Here is a 19951-nt window from a genome sequence, read left to right on the forward strand (position 1 = left end):
TGTGACTGTAATGACTACTTTCAGAGAAATTTGTTTTGATGTTCATTTTACAGATGATGAAGGGGCAACTCCCGTCAAAAGAAGACGTGTTAGCAGTGATGAAGAACACACTGTAGATAGCTGCATCAGTGACATGAAAACAGAAACAAGGGAGGTCCTGACCCCGACTAGTACTTCAGACAATGAAACAAGAGACTCCTCAATTATTGATCCAGGAACTGAGCAAGATCTTCCTTCCCCTGAAAATAGTTCTGTTAAAGAGTACAGAATGGAAGTTCCATCTTCGTTTTCAGAAGACATGTCTAGTATCAGGTCACAACATGTAGAAGAACAGCCCAACAATGGTAGATTTGAAGATTGTAAAGAATTTAAAGACCTCCACTCTTCGAAGGATTCTAACTTAGCTGGAGACGAATCCGAGTTCCCTTCTACTTCTATCTCTGCAGTCCTATCTGACTTAGCTGACTTGAGAAGCTGTGATGGTCAAACTTTGCCTTCCCAGGACCCTGAGGCTGCTTTATCACTTAGTTGTGGCCATTCCAGAGGACTCTTTAGTCACATGCAGCAACACGACATTTTAGATACCCTGTGTAGGACCATTGAATCTACAATCCATATGGTCACAAGGATATCTGGCAAAGGAAACCAAGCTGCTTCTTGACATTAGATGTAGCATGTCTACTTTTAAGGTCTCCCACCCCCAATGCTGTTTGTACAAGTTTTGCTTATTTCTGTTTTTGTGCTTCAGTTTGTCCAGTGCTCTCTGCTTGAATGGCAAGATAGATTTATAGGCTTAATTCTTGGTCAGGCAGGACTCCAGATGAAAAAAAAATTGCATCTTCAGTATACTTTCTAAAGGGCAATCAGATAATGGATATGTTTTATGTAATTAAGAGTTCACTGTAGTGGCTTTCATTTAATATGGCTGTCTGGGAGGAACAGGGTTCCCTGGCCCTGTACAATGTAATTTAAACTTACAGCATTTTTACTGTGTATAATATGGTGTCCTCTGTGCCAGTTTTGTACCTTATAATAGAGGCAGAATCGCCTCGATCGCTGTGGTTCTTATTATCAAAATTAAGTTTACTTGTATACGGAACAACCACAAGAAATTTGATTCTGTAAAGAATCCTCTTTAGCTGTGGCCTGGCAGTATATAAATGGTGCTTTATTTAACAGAATACCTGTGGAGGAAATAAAGCACACTTGATGTAAAAATAATTGTTTTATTTTCATTGACATGACTGACTGCTATTCTGTGCATTTAATTAAACTGATTGTGATGACTTTCCATTTGTTTACAGATATTGTTTTAGTCTTCTCAGATGAAAGTATTGAGAAAACTGAATGGGGTAAGCATTTATCCATTATATTCTATTTTCATTAAGTATTAGTGGCAATCAAAAAAGTAACTTATCCCCTAGACTTCTCAAACCCCTGCACCCCCAAGTATATAACTGCTTTGGGGCAATCCAGAATGGCTGGGAGAAGCTAACAATACAGCCAACTAGCCTTCATTTTAACAGCATGCCATTGTTTCACTACCAAAGAGCTACACACCTTAAAAACGTGAAATAAAAGGAATAATATCAACATGCTATTTATTTTTGGTCTTCCTGAACTAAAACTACAGCTGTAGCTTGGGAAACAACTGTCTGTGCTAGGAAACCAATCTGTTGCTAGAGGAGCAGCTGCAGGAGGTAAGGCTATTCCTAATTTCAGGTTGCTTACTGCTGAGTCTAGCAAAGACTCAGACAATACTAAAAAGTGTATGAGTACATGGATTTCATCCCATATAAATTAAGAGACTGTTTTAAAAAGGAGTAATGGGAACAAGATAAACTTGACATTGTCTGCTTACAAAAAGAATTGTCCTTATAAAATCCTAGTAATTCAACCATGTTAAGGGGTCAGCTGCAGTAAACTTTTTATTTCTTCAAAATGCTGCTTTTGCCAACAGAATTTCATGTTCTCCTCTTTACAGACAGGAACTCCTTTACAGTCCAATTGTAATTCTGTTTGCCTGGGAGTAGGCACAAACTTCAGTGCAACTGTTGCATAGTGTTCTAGAAGATAAATAGGAAACTTATTACTACATTATGAAAGAATTTATACATACAGTGTTACTTTTTTAGTAAGGGAAAAACAGCAAATACCTAAAAGGTACTAATAACTTACCATCTGGCCAGTTCCTACATCTCCATTTCATGACAATCTTTTTATTTGTTAACTAAAAACAAAAAGGAAAATCTATTTAAACCTTTTTAAAATTTTCCTATAATACTATATAGCACAGGAAACTCCTAGGTACTAAAACAATGAACATATCCATTCCCTTCTTCAGTTTATATGTCAGAACCACTGAGAATCCATTGTCCTTAATGTTCTGTAAAAATTAAACAGTAACTTCATGAACAGAGCTGACAAAAAAATCCAGTCTCTTCTAAACCACAAGTTTGCAGAATTTGGACTTATTACTTGCACAATGACTATAAAACTAAAGAATCATCTTGATCATTTTTATTTCTATTCACTAAAGCTAAAAAGCCAGACCTATGCATCTAACAATGTTAGTCCCAGTTTACTTACCAATTCTATGTATTCACCAGTGATATTCCCATCAAACATTTGGAATTTCCCTCCCTTTTCAGCTTCTAATACAGCAGGAGATTTAGAAAATTTTTGCACCAACTAACGAAGCAAAACATATAGTAAATGTTAGTCCAGCACATTTCTAACTATTGGATAGAGACAGAGTAACTGATGAGGAGAGACACTTGCAGTACTATTTCAGTTAGTGAAGCTTCCCTCTGCAGGTGGGAACCAGGGCCTTGAACCTGGGTCCTCACACATGGTAACATGTGTCTAATCAGATGTGCTACTGCCATTAACTTTGAGCACATTCTTTAACCTTTTTAACGTAAGTGAAAAGTATTACAGCAATTACTGTATGTTGTTTTTAACATAGTTTTTAATTTTTTTAATATTTATTTTTATTATTGAATAGAGAGAGGGGAGAGGGACAGATCTGCAGCCCTGCTTCACCACTTGTGAAGCTTTCCTCCTGCAGGTGGGGGGACCAGGGGATTGAACTTGGGTCCTTGCACATTATAATGTATGTGCTTAACCAGGTGCACCACATCCTGCCCCCCCCCTTTTTTTACTTTTTATTGCTTGGGGGTCAATGCCAGCACTATGAATATACTGCTCCTGGTGGCCACTTTTTCCTTTTTTTTATTATTTTCCCTTTTGTTGCCCTTGTTGTACTTATTGTTGATGATGTCATCATTGTTGGATAGGACAGAGAGAGGAGGGGAAGACAGAGAGGGGGAGAGAAAGACACCTGCAGACCTGCTTCACCACCTGTGAAGTGACTTGCTCTGCAAGTGGGGAGCCAGGGGCTCGAACCAGGATCCTTATGCCAGTCCTTACGCTTTGCACCACTTGCACTTAGCCCGCTGCACTACTGCCCAACAGGAAGATAGAAAGGAGAGAAAACCTACACAGAAGGTGGGGTAGTGGAGTGACACAAGATCAAGGCCCACCCCCCCAAACACACAAAAAACTTCCATTTAGAACTTAACACCACCTTGATATAGATTTCTTCAATCAGAAAAACATGGTTCTTAGTGGCATCTAGCTTGAGAAGTCACTTACGTCTTTCACGGTGAAGATATTATATAGGTGCTCTACAGCTGTGTCGAACAGTTCAGTCATGTGCAGTGCAACAGTGGGAATCCTTACACCCAATGCCACTGGAGATGAGGCCTGAATTTCAAGGAGACAAAACCATTTTAAAAAAATCAAAATTTCACACTACTACTTCCAAAAATATCAAGTCGACCTCTCTTAGCACCTTCACCTCTAATTTGTACTAAACAGAACTGCACTTGCAGACTTATGTGTGCCTTGGACATGTAATGTCTCTCAGGGTAACACTTAAAGCCAATGAGTGTTAATTCCCTACCACCAGAATTAAAGAACAGGACCTAAAACCTTTCAATCCAGTTCTGGAGCAAAGGCTCTTCCACTAGACTATATGAGTCTCTCTCGTTGCTGTGGCCTGGCCAATTATGGGCTGGGCATAGCAAAGCAAGGTCACTATCCAGGTAAGCAAATAGCCCTAGTATGTGAATCTTAGTTACCTGGTTTTGTTATGTTACCTACCAATAAACTCTGCCTTTAAACACTGTAATGAACAAATTTCAGTATTTGTCTTGCAAAAAGATCTGAATATATGTATTACTTTCCATCAATGGTAAAAATTTCACTTCATTTCCAAATAAATATCTGGAGATACAAGAGTGGGTAAGCCCTATTTGCCATCATTTATGCTTTTCTATCAACGAAGGGCTAATAAGAGCTTTGAAGAGTTCTAAGCAAGCATTCCCAATGACCTCCTCCAAACTGGCCACCAGATGTCCTACCTGAAAGGTGTTCTCACTCAATTTCCTTTTAACAGTTAATTCCTGGGTTACCATAGTTTTTGTTGGTAAAATCATTCCCACTGTAAATTCTATAAAGAAACATAGTACATACAATAAAAACTGTATAAAAATCAATTGACATTTTTAAATGAATTGATGTCTTTAAAAAGAAATCATGGGAGTATTTTCAAAATTTCCATATTCTGCTTTTTTACACATAAAATTATAAACCCAAGTTACTCTTTTTCTTACTATTTCAGCTTAATCTCATTGATGATAATATAGCAAAATGTTAGTTTGTTTTCCCAAAACCTCAGTTTTATCCATCAATGATGGCCTTTACTGTCAAAACCAGGTGATTTTTCTCATTGCTTCAGTATTTAAGCCTGTGGGTCAGGCAGATATGTAATCTCACAGGAAGAGTGTCAAGCACAGTTGGCCAATACCTAGCTACACAGCAGAGACCAAGATTTAGACATACAAACTGTCCCACTGGTTATTTTACCTGAGAGGTAACTTCTCCAATTAGGGAAGATTTAAATTTAAAAAAAAAAAAATCTTTGTTTCCATAAAGTATAGAGATTATTTAGGTAAATCTTAACTATTACACCTACACTTTCATTCAGCAAAGACTAAAAAAGAACCTACTATATTGAAGATGCTAGAAATACAACAGTGAATAAGACAGGCATTTTCCATGCCCTCGTGAAGCTTTTAGTTTAGCAGGGAAAACGTACATTAAACAAAAGTAATTCTACCAAAAAAAAAAAAAAAAAAAAAAACTACCAACATTTCTATAGTTCACACTGTATACAATAACCACTAGCTGTGGCCTTACTCATAACTAATCCCCAACTCCCAACTACCAATTTATCATTTGTAGCAAAAAATTTTATTTCTAAAACCTAAGACATGAGTTTAACTTGGATAAACAGAAAAGAGGCCATTTGGTTCACAAAGGATGTCTTCATTACCAGTCTTAAGTGCCTTCAGGTAATCTTCAAGAGCCTCTCTAACCTTGGTGGTGCCTGCAGTTTTCATAAGATCCTTAAGCATATCCCCGTCTCCTTTCTTCTTACTCACATTCACCTACAAATAAGAAAAATACAAACCTAAGAAAAATCTGGTTCTGTGGTTTTTTTTTTTTTTTTTCCTTTAAAGATTTTATTTATGAGAAAGGAGAACCAGACATCACTCTGGCACATGTGCTGCTGGGGATTGAACTCTGGACCTCATGCTTCAGAGTCCAAAGCTTTATCACTGCACCACCTCCCGGACCACTGGTTCTGTGTATTCATTTGGACATTTGAACACGTGCATGAGAGACCTGTTATGGTTTGGGGGGAAAAGGAGCAGTAGATGGATATAAGATCAATGTGATTGGTTTCTTCATATAATTTAAGATGATGTAAAGGTTTTTAGTCAAAGGTCCAGTGACTGGGTTGTGGCCACATCTTGGTGAACCCTTTAATTTACATCCAGGGCTTTGAGTATACATGTACTGTACTAATGGACACATTAGAGTGCTGCTCTGGGGGAGGGCATCTATAGTATACTTAAAAGTGGAAAGCAGGAGTCGGGCTGTAGCGCAGCAGGTTAAGCGTAGGTGGCGCAAAGCACAAGGACCAGCGTAAGGATCCCAGTTTGATTCCCCAGCTCCCCACCTGTAGGTCAGTTGCTTCAGAGGTGAAGCGGGTCTGCAGGTGTCTGTCTTTCCCTCCCCTCTGTCTTCCCCTCCTCTCTCCATTTCTCTGTCCTATCCAACAGCAATAACTACAAGGGCAACAAAAGGGAAAAAATAAATTGCCTACTCCCGGGCAAACAGAATTACAATTGGACTGTAAAGGAGTTTTTAGCTTAGGGAATAACACAAGACATATCTGCTAAAGATCAACTAGTTGTAATCTTATAATGTTGAGGCCTATTTTTATTATCTTTATTTATTGGATAGAAGACAGTCAGAAATCAAGAGGGAAAGAAGGGATAGAGAAGGTGAGAGACACCTGCAGCACTGCTTTACCACTTGTGAAGCTTTCTCCCCGCAGGTGGGGACTGGGGGCTCGAACCTGAGTCCTTGCACATTGTAACATGTGCTCAACCAGGTGCACCACTACCCGGCCCCCAATCTGTGACCTATTAATCACAAATAAAAATTAAATAAAAGATGAACTAGAAGAATCAGTCAAAAGCAATACATACTAATTTATTTAGGTTTTGCCTCCAGGGCTATCGCTGGAGCTGATTGCATGCACTAAGAATCCACTGCCTAGAGACTTTTTTTTTCTTTGAGTAGGATACGACAGAGAAATTGAGGGGAAGAGAAAAAGACAGACACCTGCAGGCCTGCTTCACCGCTTATGAAGCAACCCCCTGCAGTTGGGAAGCCAGGGGCTTGAACTGGGATCCTTGTTTTGGTCCTTGCTTCAGACTATGTGCATTTAACCCAGTATGCTACTTGCCTGGCCCCCTACGTATTTATGAAAAAATACGATGTACAACAAAGGAAAGGATCAGGAGACAGGTCATCACTTAAAGAACACATTTAGAGACCTGGGCTTGATCCTCAGCACCAAAGGGGACTCAACTCTATGGGTTTGTGGTGTCTCGCCCTCTCCCATTCCTCTAAATATTTAACATAAGGAAAACTGGCCCAGGGAGGATGCTCAGTCATGTACATGGTCTCATAAAATAAGTAACCAAATACTCAGAGCTAAAAAGCTGAGGATTCTCAGTATTAACAAAAACAGAAAACAAGGGAGAAGAAATTAAATCCAGTTTATCAAGATGTGCATACTACCTGAGAACATTTACTGTCATATATACTTAAACACCCATAGGAAAATTAATTCATCCCATTTCAATAGTGAGGAGGGCGCAGTCACCCAGACCCCACACTTGGTTGAAAGGACAAGCTAAGGCTTCCTCTTTCCCACTCCACACTCCTTGCTGTCCCCCCCACAGTAAAACAATTTTTCACAACCAACAGATTCCAAAATTCATCAAAAAGGATTGAGGAATTAAAACTGTCTTATAAAGGTTTTTAAGCTCCCAAAGAAAATTAAAGGACAGAAAAATGAGACCCCATTATACCATATGAAACAGCTCACCTCAGTGTCATCTACTTCATTTTCTTCAGAAAGGTTGGGTATTTCTATCAATCCCTTGTGTTTTGCGCCAGATACTTTCACTGTACCTAAAAGAAGCAAAACATGTTTTACTATAAAGTAACACCTGAGACTGAGGAGACAGCATAATGGTTCTGCAAAAAAGACTTTCATGCAGAGGCTCTCAAGTGTCATGTTCAATGCCCCACAGCACCATGAGGCAGAGAGCTGAGCAGTGCTCTGTTAAAAATAAGTTAAACTGGTTGATGCTAAACCAGTCCACCCTCCTTAGAAGATTCTACCACTAATAGCAACAAGTCAGGCTCAAGGTTACAGCCCTAGTACTAAAACTGATCCCATTCTCTTGATATACATCAGAAGAGTGGGAGGAGAATCTGGCCAATGCAAGTGAATACAAAAATCGGGGGTCAGACAGAAGCATGAGGCTGGAGTAGATGCACCTGTACCAAGTGTTTTCAGCTCCAATATTCTTTGTCATGCCAAAGAAGATTACAGCACTATGTTGAAAAGTCAAAAAAAAGGGCAGAGTTCAGAAAACAGAAAGAGTGAGAAATAGAGCTTATGGCTTGGGGAAGTTCTATATGGGCTCCATGCAGCCAGCTTTTTTTTTTTTTTCTTTTCCTATTTACTGAGGCAGGAGAAGAATCAGACCTCACTCTAGTACATACACTGTCAGCGACTGAATTCAAGACTTTATGCTGCAGATTCCAATGCCCTCCTGCTGAGGCCCCTCCCAGACCACACCAGATTTATTTTAAAAGACACTAGAGAGGCGATTTCAGTAATGTCATCCAGATGTCCACAAAGGGGATTCCAAACATCAGTCCCACACATAAGACCAAGTAACAATTATCCAGACATACACTATTAATGAAAATCACAAAACCAGACGGACTGAGAAAAGAAGGATAATGGAGGATTATACTTTGACATTCTCTCTCCATGGCTAATTAGTTGTACTGAGAGTTGTACTGGGCCTGTGGCTTCTCCAGAGGACAAAATAAAGGTGGATAAGCAGGCCCCTCAGCATTGTGGGATGCTTCCTAGGAAACCCACTAGATAAGTCTCCATGGAAAACAGTGTTTTCAGCACCTAGCTCCCAGTATCTAGCATTCAATCTGAGTAGGTAGCTTGCAGTGGTGTATGAGCAGAGGTCCCTGCTAGTTAATCTACTCATCTGCAGAGCTTAAAGCCACCTGGTCAAAGACCATGCTTGGTAACTCTGTATTTGATCCCTAGTCAACAGGTTAAACTCCAACACAGAAAAGAAACTAAATAGCTTCATTCGATTACTACACACACAGGCTCCAGTTTCAACTAACCAAAAATTCTAAGCAGAGAACCCAGGCAGTTGTAGAGCTGATTCTGCAACCCAACTCAGGGAACCTGTTGGGCATCAACTCTGGCCCTGAATAAGCTGGGAGCCTAGCAGTAACCCTGCAGGAGGAAGCTTCATCCGTAGTGGAACAATGCTGTCCCCTCTCTCTGTGTCTTTCTCTCCCTCCATCCCCTTTTTTTCTCTCCTTTATTAAAAAAAAAAAAAGCCACCAGGAACAGCTGAATTGAGTTCCAGTGATAATCCTGGTGGTGGGGGGGATCAAGATAGTGATTCTCCTTCAGTCACAAAAGCCTGCTGTCCCACCAGAACGCAGCACTACCTAGTCAAGGGGCATAGCCTGAGGCCCCAGCCAAACAGCAATTGCAAAGCACATCCTATGGCACTGCCCAACTTCAGGATTCACTCAAAGGCTCTGCCTGCCAAAGAACATAGCCAGTGGCTCTGTGTAACCAGAGGTAAGTAATCACAGAACCCAGGTTCTGGTATCTGCCACCGCTACCCCCAATCAAGGAGTCCATCCAGAATCCTGCTTGAACATGGAGTGCTGAGAACAAACTGACCCAAACATAATACTGAGCCAGTGGCAATGACTTCAGAGCACAGCTAACAGATCACTAGAGACCCTGAAAGAAAGTGTTGCCTGCCCCATAAATGCTACTAGCTGACCTGTGAAATATCCAAACTGAATCAACTAATCTTTCCCTACTAAAGCAAACATGGCAAGTCCGAAGGCAACCATTTCTTACATGTCAAAGCACTAATCAAGGAAGCAAGAATAATGAAAAATTGAACATGACACCACCAATGCAAATTAATAAAACTCCAAGGGGCTCAGGTCGTGGCACACCTGGTTAAGCATACATATCACCATGCACAAAGACCTGGGTCTGAGCCCTTGCTCCCCACCTGCAGTGGAGATGCTTCATGATCAGCAAGCAGGCCTCCAGGTATCTTTTTCCCCTCCCTCCCTCTTGATCTCTCCTCTTCCCCTTTCAATTTCTCTCTGTCCTATCAAATAAAAAAGGGAGGGGGTAATGACTGCCTAGAGCAGTAGATTTGTAGTTCTGGCACCAATCTCCAACGATAACCCTGTTGGCAATAAAAATAAATGTAACTAAATCTAGATTTATGAACTACCAAACCAGAAGTTCAGAATACACCTCTGAAAATAATTACTTACCTAAAAATATATACAGACAATGAAAATTAAAATAACAATGACTGAGTACTATAAGAAGTCCAAAAAGAAATAGAAACCATCCAAAATAAAATCAGAAACTAGAGCTGAATATAAGAATTTAGTAATTCCATGAAGAGTTTTAAAAGTGGCCCAGGGGAGTTGAGCTGTAGCGTCAGCAGTTAAGAGCACATGACGCAAAGCACAAGGACCGGTGTAAGGATCCTTGTTCGAGCCCCCGGCTCCCCACCTGCAGGGGCATTGCTTCACAGGTCTATCTTTCTCTCCCCCTCCTATCCAACAACGACAACATCAATAACAACAGCAACAGTAAAAAAAAAAAAAAAAGTGGTCCAGGAGGTGGTGCTCAAGACTCCCAAGTAGGAGTATTGTAGGGCTACAGTAAGATGCATTGTAATAAAGTCAAAGAGAAAATGTTGAAAGCAGCATGAGAAAAGCAACTCATCACATACAAGAGAGCTACTACAATGCTCTAAGTAGAGGGCCAGAAGGTAGCTCACCCAGAAGAGTGAACACTTTACCATGCACAAGGACCCAGATTAGAGCCTCTGGCCAATACACAGGGGAAATGTTCTTCACAAGCAGTAAAGCTGTGCCATGGTATCTCACTTCCTTCTCTCTCCCTACTGCTTTCACCCTTAAGCTCAAATTAAAAAGAATATATATTAATTTATTGGATAGAGATAGAAATTGAGAGGAGAGGGGAAGACAGACACCTATAGCACAGATTCACTACTTGCGAAACTTCCCTCCTGAGGGTAGGGATCAGGAGCTTGCTTAAGCAGGTACAGCACCACCTCACCCCTGAAATAAAAATATTAAAGTTGGGGAGTTGGGCGGTGGCGCAGCAGGTTAAGTGCACGTGGCGCAAAGCCCAAGGACCGGCGTAAGGATCCCAGTTTGAGCCCCCGGCTCCCCACCTGCACGGGAGTCACTTCACAAGCTATGAAGCAGGTCTGCAGGTGTCTATCTTTCTCTCCCCCTCTGTCTTCCCCTCCTCTATCCATTTCTCTCTGTCCTATCCAACAACAATGACATCATTAACCACAGCAATGTTAAACAAGGGCAACAAAAGGGAAAATAAATATTTTAAAAAGATATTAAAAGTCGGGAGTCGGACGGTAGCGCAGCGGGTTAAGCGCATGTGATGCAAAGCACAGGGGACCGGTGTAAGGATCCTGGTTCGAACCCGCGGCTCCCCACCTGCAGGGAAGTGGCTTCACAGGTGGTGAAGCAGGTCTGCAGGTGTCTGTCTTTCTCTCCCCCTCTCTGCCTTCCCTTCCTCTCTCCATTTCTCTCTGTCCTATCCAACAACAATGACATTAATAACAATAATAACTACAACAATAAAACAACAAGGGCAAGAAAAGGAAATAAATTAAAATAATTAAATATTTAAATATATATATATATTAAAGTCTAGGAGAATGCTAGAATTGTGCAGTCATGAAGGTCCCAGCAAAGCCACGTGGAAGAAAAAAAGTTTTCAGCAAAAACGTGGCAGGGGTATATTCAAAACATTGAAATTTGCTGCTGGATATATAGCTCAATGATAGCATGAAGGACTTGAAAGAAACTTATCAAAAAATAACACCACACCCAAACCAGCAAAATATCTCATGGGGGGGGGACAGCATATGGTTATGCAAAACACTTCCACAGGACCAGGTGGTGGTACACCAGGTTGTGCACATGCTACAATGCATAAGGTCCCAGGTTCAAGCCCATGGTCCCCGCCTGCAGGAGGAAAGCTTCACTAGTAGTGAAGTAGTACTGAAGATATCTCTTTGTCTCTCTCCCTCTCTGTCACCCCCTTCCCTCTCAATTTCTAGCTGTCTCTATCCGATAAATAAAGATAATTAAAGGGAGTCGGGCAGTAGATATATACACAATTAACAGGTACATGAGGCAATGTTCCACTTAACTACACATAAAATAAAAGCACATCAAAACCAGTGAGAAAGCATCTCACACCACAGAATGGCTAATATCAAAAAGACAGGAAATAGCAAGCACTGATGAGGATATGAAGAAAAAGGGATTGGGAATAGCAAAACCTGTGGCCTACATGAACTAAACAGGAAATGACAGGTGCTGGAGAGGTTGTGGGAAAAAAGGAACTCTGCTACACTGCTGGTGGGAATGCAGACTGATGTAGACTGTATGGAGACACCTTAAACAAATAAAAATGGAATCACCTCATGATTCAGCGTTTATCCAAAGGATAAAGTTATTCGAAAGGACATTATGTGCCCCTATGTTCAATGCTGCTTTATTCACAATAGCCAAAAAGGGGAAAAAGCCTAAATGCCCATCCATGGATGACTGGTTATAAGGATGTAATGTTAGGTAGGCATAATGACTAAGTTAATAGCACTACACCGTAAACCTGAAAGTTACTAAAAGGGTTTGTTTTTTTTTCAGAGCACTACTCAGATCTGGTTTATAGTGGTACAATGGTGAAATCTGGAAGCCTTAGGCATGATAGTTTGTTTGCATAACCATTATACTATATCACCCATTTAAAGAGAGTTTTTCTCTTTTTTAATGTTTTTATTATTATCTTTATTTATTTATTGGATAGAGACATTCAGAAATTGAGAGGACAGAGGAGATAGTTTTTCTTAAAAAAATCTATTTGATGACAGACATTAACTAGATTTACTGTGGTAATCATTTCACAATATATACAAATATCAAATCATTATGTTGTGCATCTGCAACTATTATAATGCTACATGTCAACTATATATCAAATTTAAGAAAATAGTAAATGGGGAATCGGGAGGTAGCACAGCGGGTTAAGCACATGTGGCACAAAGCCAAAGACCTGTATAAAGATCCTGGTTCAAGCCCCCAGCTCCCTACCTGCAGGGGAGTTGCTTCACAGGCGGTGAAGCAGGTCTGCAGGTGTCTATCTTTTTCTCTCCCTCTCTGTCTTCCCCTCCTCTCTCCATTTCTCTGTCCTATCTAACAACAACGGCATCAATAACTACAACAATAAAAAAGTGCAACAAAAGGGAAAATAAATAATAAAATAGTAAATGACAAAATTATAAAAATAAACAGCATAGGAAAACTATTAAAAAGAATAAAACTGATATATTCTTTGAAAATACTAACAAACTGAAGAACCATTAGCTAGATTAACCCCCCTAAAGAGATACAAATAAAATTATAAGAAAGGAGGCATTTAATAGCACACAAATACAAAATATTATAGGTAATTAATGGAAACAATTATATACCAACAAGTTCAATAACCTAGAATGGATTAATTTAGATACAGAAACTCTCAACAACATACTAGCAAATCAAACTCATCAGCACACTAAAAAGATTATACACTCTGTACTAATGGGACTCACCCACAGGATATGAAGATGGCTGAATATACACAAATCATCAAGTGTGAAATGTCACTTTAATAAAATGAAAGTTGAAAATCATGATTATCTCAATTCATGTAGAAAATTACTGGGAGGGGGAAAAAAGAAAACTTACTGGACAAAATTCAACATCTGTTTATGAAGAAAAAAGCTGTCAACTGGGTATACAAAGAATATAAAAAAAAAACTTAAAAAAAAACATACACCTCAGACCTGGTGGTGGCACATCTGGCAGAGCACAGATGCCTGAGGACCTGGGTTCAAGCCCCCATTTCGCACCTGCAGGGAGGATACTTCACAAGTGATTAAGCAGTGCGGCAGCTGTCTTTCTCTCTCCCCATTTTCCTCTCAATATCTGACTCTATCAAAGAAATAATTTTTAAAAAGAGAACAAGGGGGTCAGGCAGTAGCACAGCGGGTTAAACGCACATAGTACAAAGCGCAAGGACCCACACAAGGATCCAGGTTTGAGGCTAGCCCCCCACCCGCAGGGGGGTAGCTTCACAAGTGGTGAGGCAGGTCTGCAGGTGTCTTTCCCTCTGTCTTCCACTCCCCTCTCAATTTCTCTCTGTCCTAACCAATAAAATGGGAAAAAATGGCCACAGGCACCAAGCCCCAGCAATAACCCTGGAGGACAAAAAAAAAAAAAAAAAAAAAGAGAGAGAGAAAGAACAAGCCAGGCAGTGGCAAACCTAGTTTAGCACACACAGTACTATGTGCAAGGACCCACACTAGGATGCTTGTAGAGGGGACACTTAACAAGCAGTGAAACAGGTCTACATATGTCTATCTTTCTCTCCCTCTATCTCCCCTACCCTCTCAATTTCTGTCCTGTTAAATAAAATACAAAGGGGGGGGGGGAAATTGGTGTATTGCACCAAAGTTAAGACTCTTGGGAGGGGAGGGGAATACAGGTCCTGGAAAAGGATGCAAGAGGCCTAGTGGGGGTTGTATATGGAAAACAGAAATGTTATGCATGTACAAACTACTGCATTTACTGTCGACTATAAAACATTAATCCTCCAATAAAAAAAATTTTTTTTTTTAAAAGGAAAAATTGGCCACCAGGATCAGTGGATTCATAGTGGTGGCACTAAGCCCAGAGATAACCTGGTGTCAATTAAAAAATATATATAAATAGGGGGCCGGGTGGTAACACACCAGGTTAAGCACGCACACTGTGAAGTTGAAGGACTGGCACAAGGATCCTGGTTTCAGCCCCAGCTCTCCACCTGCAGGGGAGTCGCTTCACAAGCGGTGAAGCAGGTCTGCAGATGTCTATCTTTCTCTCCCCCTCTATGTCTTCCCCTCCTCTCTCCATTTCTCTCTGTCCTATCCAACAACAACAAAAGTGGAAAAATGGCCGCCAGTAGTGGATTCATAGTGCAGGCACCAAGCCCCAGCGATAACCCTGGAGGCAAAACAGTAAAAATAAATAAACTAGAAAAATAAATAAATAAATAATAATAATAAGAGAAAAGTTGGCTCGAAGCAGTAAGAGCAGCCAGGAGGTGAAAAGGTAGTAAATACAGATAGGAGTTACATGTGTGAGGTCCCAAGTTCAACCCTTAACATTACATATGCTGAAGTGATGCTCTAGTTCTCTCTTTAAAGCAGATCTTTAAAAATTTAAAAGGTAGACTTGCTGCCCAAGTCTCACCTGAGACTCATTGCTAGACAGAAAAGCATTTGAGAGAGCAAGTCCTGCTCAGAGACAGCAGGGCCTACAGCTTGGCCTACAGTCTAACACCAGAGACTGAGCCTGTGATCTCTAAGCTTCTTGCATGACAGTCTATTTTACAGGGCCTGGGAGGTACTGCAAGGAGTATGTGCTGAACTTGGAAGCATGAAGTACTGAGTTTGATACCCAGCATCCCATGTGCCAGAGTGATACTCTGGTGTTCTCTCTTATCTTTTGTTAATAAACAAAACAGTTTAATAAACAGTTTGTTGTACAAACTGTCGTGCTATTTCCCAGTTCTGAAGCAGCTTTTGATACTATTTGAAAACCACAAGGCGCTCTGATCTGACTGGGAGCTGGCAATTCAATTGCTAGAACAAAGGTTCAAGGCCAGTTTAATGGACGGCTCACCAAACAAAATGCAAGAGAGGAGTTGATCCCAAGGTTAAAGCCCAAACTTTAACAGCACACAATGCTCTAGAATCAGACTTTTCATCTCTCCTCTTCCTTTTCCCTTCATCTCCACATCTTTGGTTATTTCATCAACTATTTAATAATTATACACTGTCTACCCAGCCAGGACTTAAGACACCACAGAAAAAATTTATTCATTCAACAACCACTACATTCCAGTCTGGAAACAAAATTAATCAATCCCTGACCAGGTGAAAACAATCCAGCTGCCATCAACTAATGAACAAATAAAATTTACTTTATCTGCACAACAGACTATGACACAATATAAAGAGGTACGAAATAGGCGAACAGAAAAGCTCACTTGGATAATGCAAATCTTTGCAATATACGTGACCCAGGTTCAAGCCCTACCCCCAACGCACCGGAGAAAGCAGCAGTGCTGTGGTCCCCCACCACCTATCTTTTTTTTAATGTTCCTTACTTTATTCAACCAAACATTGGCAAGCTATTTGAGAATTCAAACATAGTCATCATCTTCTTTTTACCAGAGCACTGCTCAGCTTTGGCTTATGGTGGTGCAGGGGACTGAATCTGGGGACTTTGGAGTCTCAGGCATGGAAGTCTCTTTGCATAGCCATTATGCTATCTACCCCGCTTCCCACCTGTCTGTCTTTATCTAAAAAAGTAATCCCAAAGTGGTGAAACCCTGATGATGGGGGGAGGGGAAGCAAAGGAATTAAGCATGCTACAATATGGATAAATCTGAAAACATTTAAGCTAAGTGGAAGAAGTTGGTCACAAAAAAATGACATACTACATGATTTCACTCATGTGAAATATCTAGAATAGGCAAATCCAGAGACAGAAAATATATTAGTGGTTGCCAAGGACTGAAGGAATAACTGTGAATGGGTGGAGGAGCTTTAGGAAGCAATAAAAATGTTCTAGAAATATGTGCTGATAACTTCACAACTCATATACTGAAAAGGACTGAAAAGATACTTTAAATGGATGGATTATATCTCAGTAAAGCAATTACTATTTTTTAAAAAGTCTTTGCTCTGGTAAATGGGAGAGAAAACTAGAGCAATCAACAACGTATTTATGTAACCATACAGAACACACCAACTACCAGTGCTTTTAAAACAAAGAATACAAGAAAGAAGATAGTACAAACAGATATCCAGTTTTCAACAGACAGGGACAGGCAGGTTCAGCAGGCCGCTATCTGGAGGAAGAGCCTTCTAGAAATTCTTAGTGCTCAGACCCACATAGTCAACGACTGCCACCTCTCCAGATTCAAAGGAGGTCTCGAAACTTTACATCAGGCTCAACCTGACGCTGTTGACTGGCTACGGAAGAAGGGCAAACGCTAGAAGAAGTGCTCAGACCTGCCTGGTAGAAGAGTCCAGCTGAGAACAAAGGGTGGTAAGCAGTACCCGGGTGCTGGACGTTATGGTGAAGAGTCTGGAGTTTATAATCCAATTCAATGTCATAACAGCAGTTCTAAGCAATATCTGGTGAATGACTGAACAACACAATTCCACCCCAAAGCTGCTTCCAGCTCTACCTGTACTGTGGCCCATTACCTTTCCAGCCCAGTTTGATGTTCCACTCATAGAAGAAAATCAGCTTTCCCTTGCGGCTGCTGCAGGAAGCCTCGCCTTCCACCTGCTTCAGCTCACTGATCTCGCAGCGGCCAGCCTCATTCTCCACCACAATGCCCACCAGGAACTCTTGGAGCTTCCCCTTAGACCAGCTGGTGGCATCCCTCTCTGTCCTGCCAGGGACCAGAAATGCAGAGCAGTGAATCAAATCAAAGTCCAGCTGGTATCCACCTACATGTGCAGCCTAAGGCCTCAGGGTTAAGCCACCCTCCAACTTACTTGCTTCTCAAACCCGCTTTTCACCAAACCTCTTTGCATCCATAGATAAAATATGCTATCTAGTGGGCTGGGGAGACAGCATAATAGTTATGCAAATGACTTTTGTGCCTGAGGCTCTCAAGTCCCAGGTTCAATCCCCAGCACCATAAGCCAAGCGGTGCAAGGTTCTGGTCTTTCTCTTTGCATCTCTCGCATTAAAGATAAATAAAAACTAAAAAAAAAAAAAAAAAGCGAAGAAGATATTCTATCTACTAGTGCTGGGTGCTGGCGCATCTGACTGAGCACACATGATACCATGTAGGAGGACCCAGATTGAAATCTCTGGCCCCCAGGGGGTAGGGGGGTGGGGGAGCTTCAAGAAAGTGAAGCAGTACTGCAGGTGTCTCTTTCTCCCTATCGTCCCCGTCCATCCCAGTTTTTCTGTCTCTACCCAATAATTAAATGAATTAAGTTTTTAAATAGTCTATCTTTAATACTAAGGAAAGCAGTATTTGGACTTCAACATACTGAATAATTTGAGGGGGACAGAGAAGACAATTCAACAATGATAAAGGATGAGCAAAATCTGGACCATATGAAATGGTAATAACTGGAATAATTTTAATAAGACAAACTGGCAAATAAATAGTTTCACATATACATTATGTTATACAATCTACCCAAATAATATCCCAGTTTTACGGGGTAGAAATATAATGGAGAGGGGCCAGGTAGTGGTGCACCTGGTTAAGCACTCACAGCGCACAAGGACCCAGGTTCAAGCCACTGGTCCCCGCCTGCAGGGGGGGTAGGTTCACGAGTGGTGAAGCAGGGCTGCAGGTATCTCTCTCTTTCCCTCTGTCTCCCCTTCCCCCTCTATTTCTGCTTCTATCCAGTAATAAATATATTTAAACAAAATATTGTTCTTTGACTATCCAGATTATCCAAAACTTTCTTAAAAATTAAGAAAGAAAGAAATGTAATGGAGAGAAGTGTGTGATGTGTCCATACTGACGGGGCTAGGAAAGGCTAGAAGTCAGCTCTTCTGGGTCCGGGCAAAGGTTCCCCCAGTAAAAGATCCCCTGACAACAAACCGAGAGTTTGGCTCTGCCCTGGACCTGCCCCAGCATCATCTCAGTGCTCGGGGAGGCATCACTTCCCGACGCTGGGGACAGGGGCTGGCAGAGGAGCTGGAGGAAGGAGGGGACTCGCTCAAACTTCTAGAAGGCGGGGCACACCGGCAGCTCGGCAAGGGGGTGTGCTCCCACCACATGCGGCGTGCGTGCCGCGAACACAGTCGTCGTGCAGGCTCTCAGAAATCCCCAGAAATATGGGGGTGGGGGGCCTCCGGGAGGCTGTGCCCCAAAGCCGCCGGAGGTCAAAAGTTGAAGCGATCAGGTCAGAGGTCACTGGGGGCCCATTCCAAGTCTGACAAGAGGAGACTCGGGCGCCCGAGTAAGCGCAGGTGAAGACCCCGGACTCTGGCTGGGCTGAGGACCCGGAAGGAGGCGGGAGCCCCCAGCACCTGCACCACCCCCGCCCGGCACCCCCGCCCCGCCTGCCCGAGGCCGCCGCCCCCACGCGGGCATGGGCGCCCCGGAGGGCCCGCTCCGCCGCGAGGCTGCAGCCGCACCAGTGCCAGTTGTTCACGTTGGTGCCGTCCTCCCTCTGCTCCACGATCCAGCGCGGGTCCCCCTGGCCCCACTTGGCCATGCCGGCGCGGGCGGCGCGGACTCGGCGGAGAACAAGGGCCGCGACGAGGGAAACAGCCGTGCGGCGCCCTGACCGGCTTCCGGTCTCTCAGCCCCGGCTCCGAGCGTTCGCGGCGTCCGGAAAGTGCCAGAAATCCCCGCCCCTTGCACCGCCCAGCCGCGCTGCGGAGCCCGAGGGAGGCGGAGCCGCAGCCGGGTTCCGACAGGCCGGGTTGCGGGCCGGCCGAGGGGCGGGGCGAGGTGGAGCGCGAGGGAGGCTGAGGGGCGGGGCGAGATGGAGCCCGGGGGCGGGGCGAGATGCATCCGGAAGGGGAGGGGAAGGGCCGGAGGGCGGGGTGAGGTGCATCCGGAAGGGGAGGGGACTGAGGGCGGGGCGAGGTGCATCGGGGAGGGGAGGGAGGAGATGGAGTCGGAGAAAGGGGAGGTGGGCGGAGCGAAGCTGATGGGGCGGGGGCGGGGGCGGGGGCGGGGGCGGGGGTTGGTGATGGGGCTGCTAAGTGAACACCGGGTGGGGCTGGTTGGAAGGGCGGGCGAGGCGGGAGGGACGTTGAGGTCCTGTGATAGGCTTCCTCTCAAGGATTCATTATCATTGCAATGACCCTTTTTTTTCCCCCTTTACTTGATAGGACAGAGAATTTGGGGAGGGCGAGGTAGGGAGAGAAAAAGATAACTGCAGCACTGCTTTACCTTTTATGAAGATTCTGCCTGCAGGTGGGGACCAGCGACTTGAACCCGGTTCTTGCTCATGGTAATGTATGTTCTCCGGATACACTGCCGCCAAGTCCCTTGTAATAATTA

General features: G+C 42.8%; 2 protein-coding genes across 3 annotated transcripts in view; one reads left to right on the plus strand and one right to left on the minus strand.

Annotated features, from left to right (window-relative positions):
• The window catches only part of USP34 (ubiquitin specific peptidase 34), a 254078-nt gene extending 252787 nt beyond the window's left edge, over positions 1 to 1291 (plus strand). For both annotated transcript variants that reach the window (XM_060187219.1, XM_060187220.1), the window contains one exon: positions 54 to 1291. In XM_060187219.1, coding sequence (XP_060043202.1) covers positions 54 to 661 — 608 coding nt within the window. In that variant the 3' untranslated portion in view covers positions 662 to 1291. The remainder of the gene's footprint in view (positions 1 to 53) is intronic.
• Positions 1213 to 19394, minus strand: AHSA2 (Putative activator of 90 kDa heat shock protein ATPase homolog 2). Its single transcript, XM_016195431.2, has 9 exons — positions 19075 to 19394; positions 17166 to 17356; positions 7535 to 7620; positions 5402 to 5516; positions 4428 to 4516; positions 3658 to 3768; positions 2590 to 2691; positions 2179 to 2230; positions 1213 to 2066 (listed from the first exon to the last, which is right to left on the minus strand). The coding sequence occupies exons 1-9, from the start codon at positions 19152 to 19154 to the stop codon at positions 1903 to 1905; spliced, it is 990 nt and encodes a 329-aa protein (XP_016050917.1). The 5' UTR covers positions 19155 to 19394; the 3' UTR covers positions 1213 to 1902.
• Positions 19395 to 19951: the final 557 nt, after the last annotated feature.

This window comes from Erinaceus europaeus, chromosome 3 (genome assembly GCF_950295315.1).
Source record: "Erinaceus europaeus chromosome 3, mEriEur2.1, whole genome shotgun sequence".
In the NCBI taxonomy this organism is placed as follows: Eukaryota; Metazoa; Chordata; class Mammalia; order Eulipotyphla; family Erinaceidae; genus Erinaceus; species Erinaceus europaeus.

Bases quoted from the DNA above. Each gene is read 5' to 3' on its own strand.
- AHSA2 (XM_016195431.2), bottom strand. From the start codon at position 19,154: ATGGCCAAGTGGGGCCAGGGGGACCCGCGCTGGATCGTGGAGCAGAGG. The intron at 17,357-19,074 runs GTGCGGCTGCAG...GGTCCCTGGCAG, and splicing joins AACGTGAACAACTGGCACTG to GACAGAGAGGGATGCCACCA. The intron at 7,621-17,165 runs GTAATGGGCCAC...TGCTTCTTTTAG, and splicing joins CATCAAACTGGGCTGGAAAG to GTACAGTGAAAGTATCTGGC.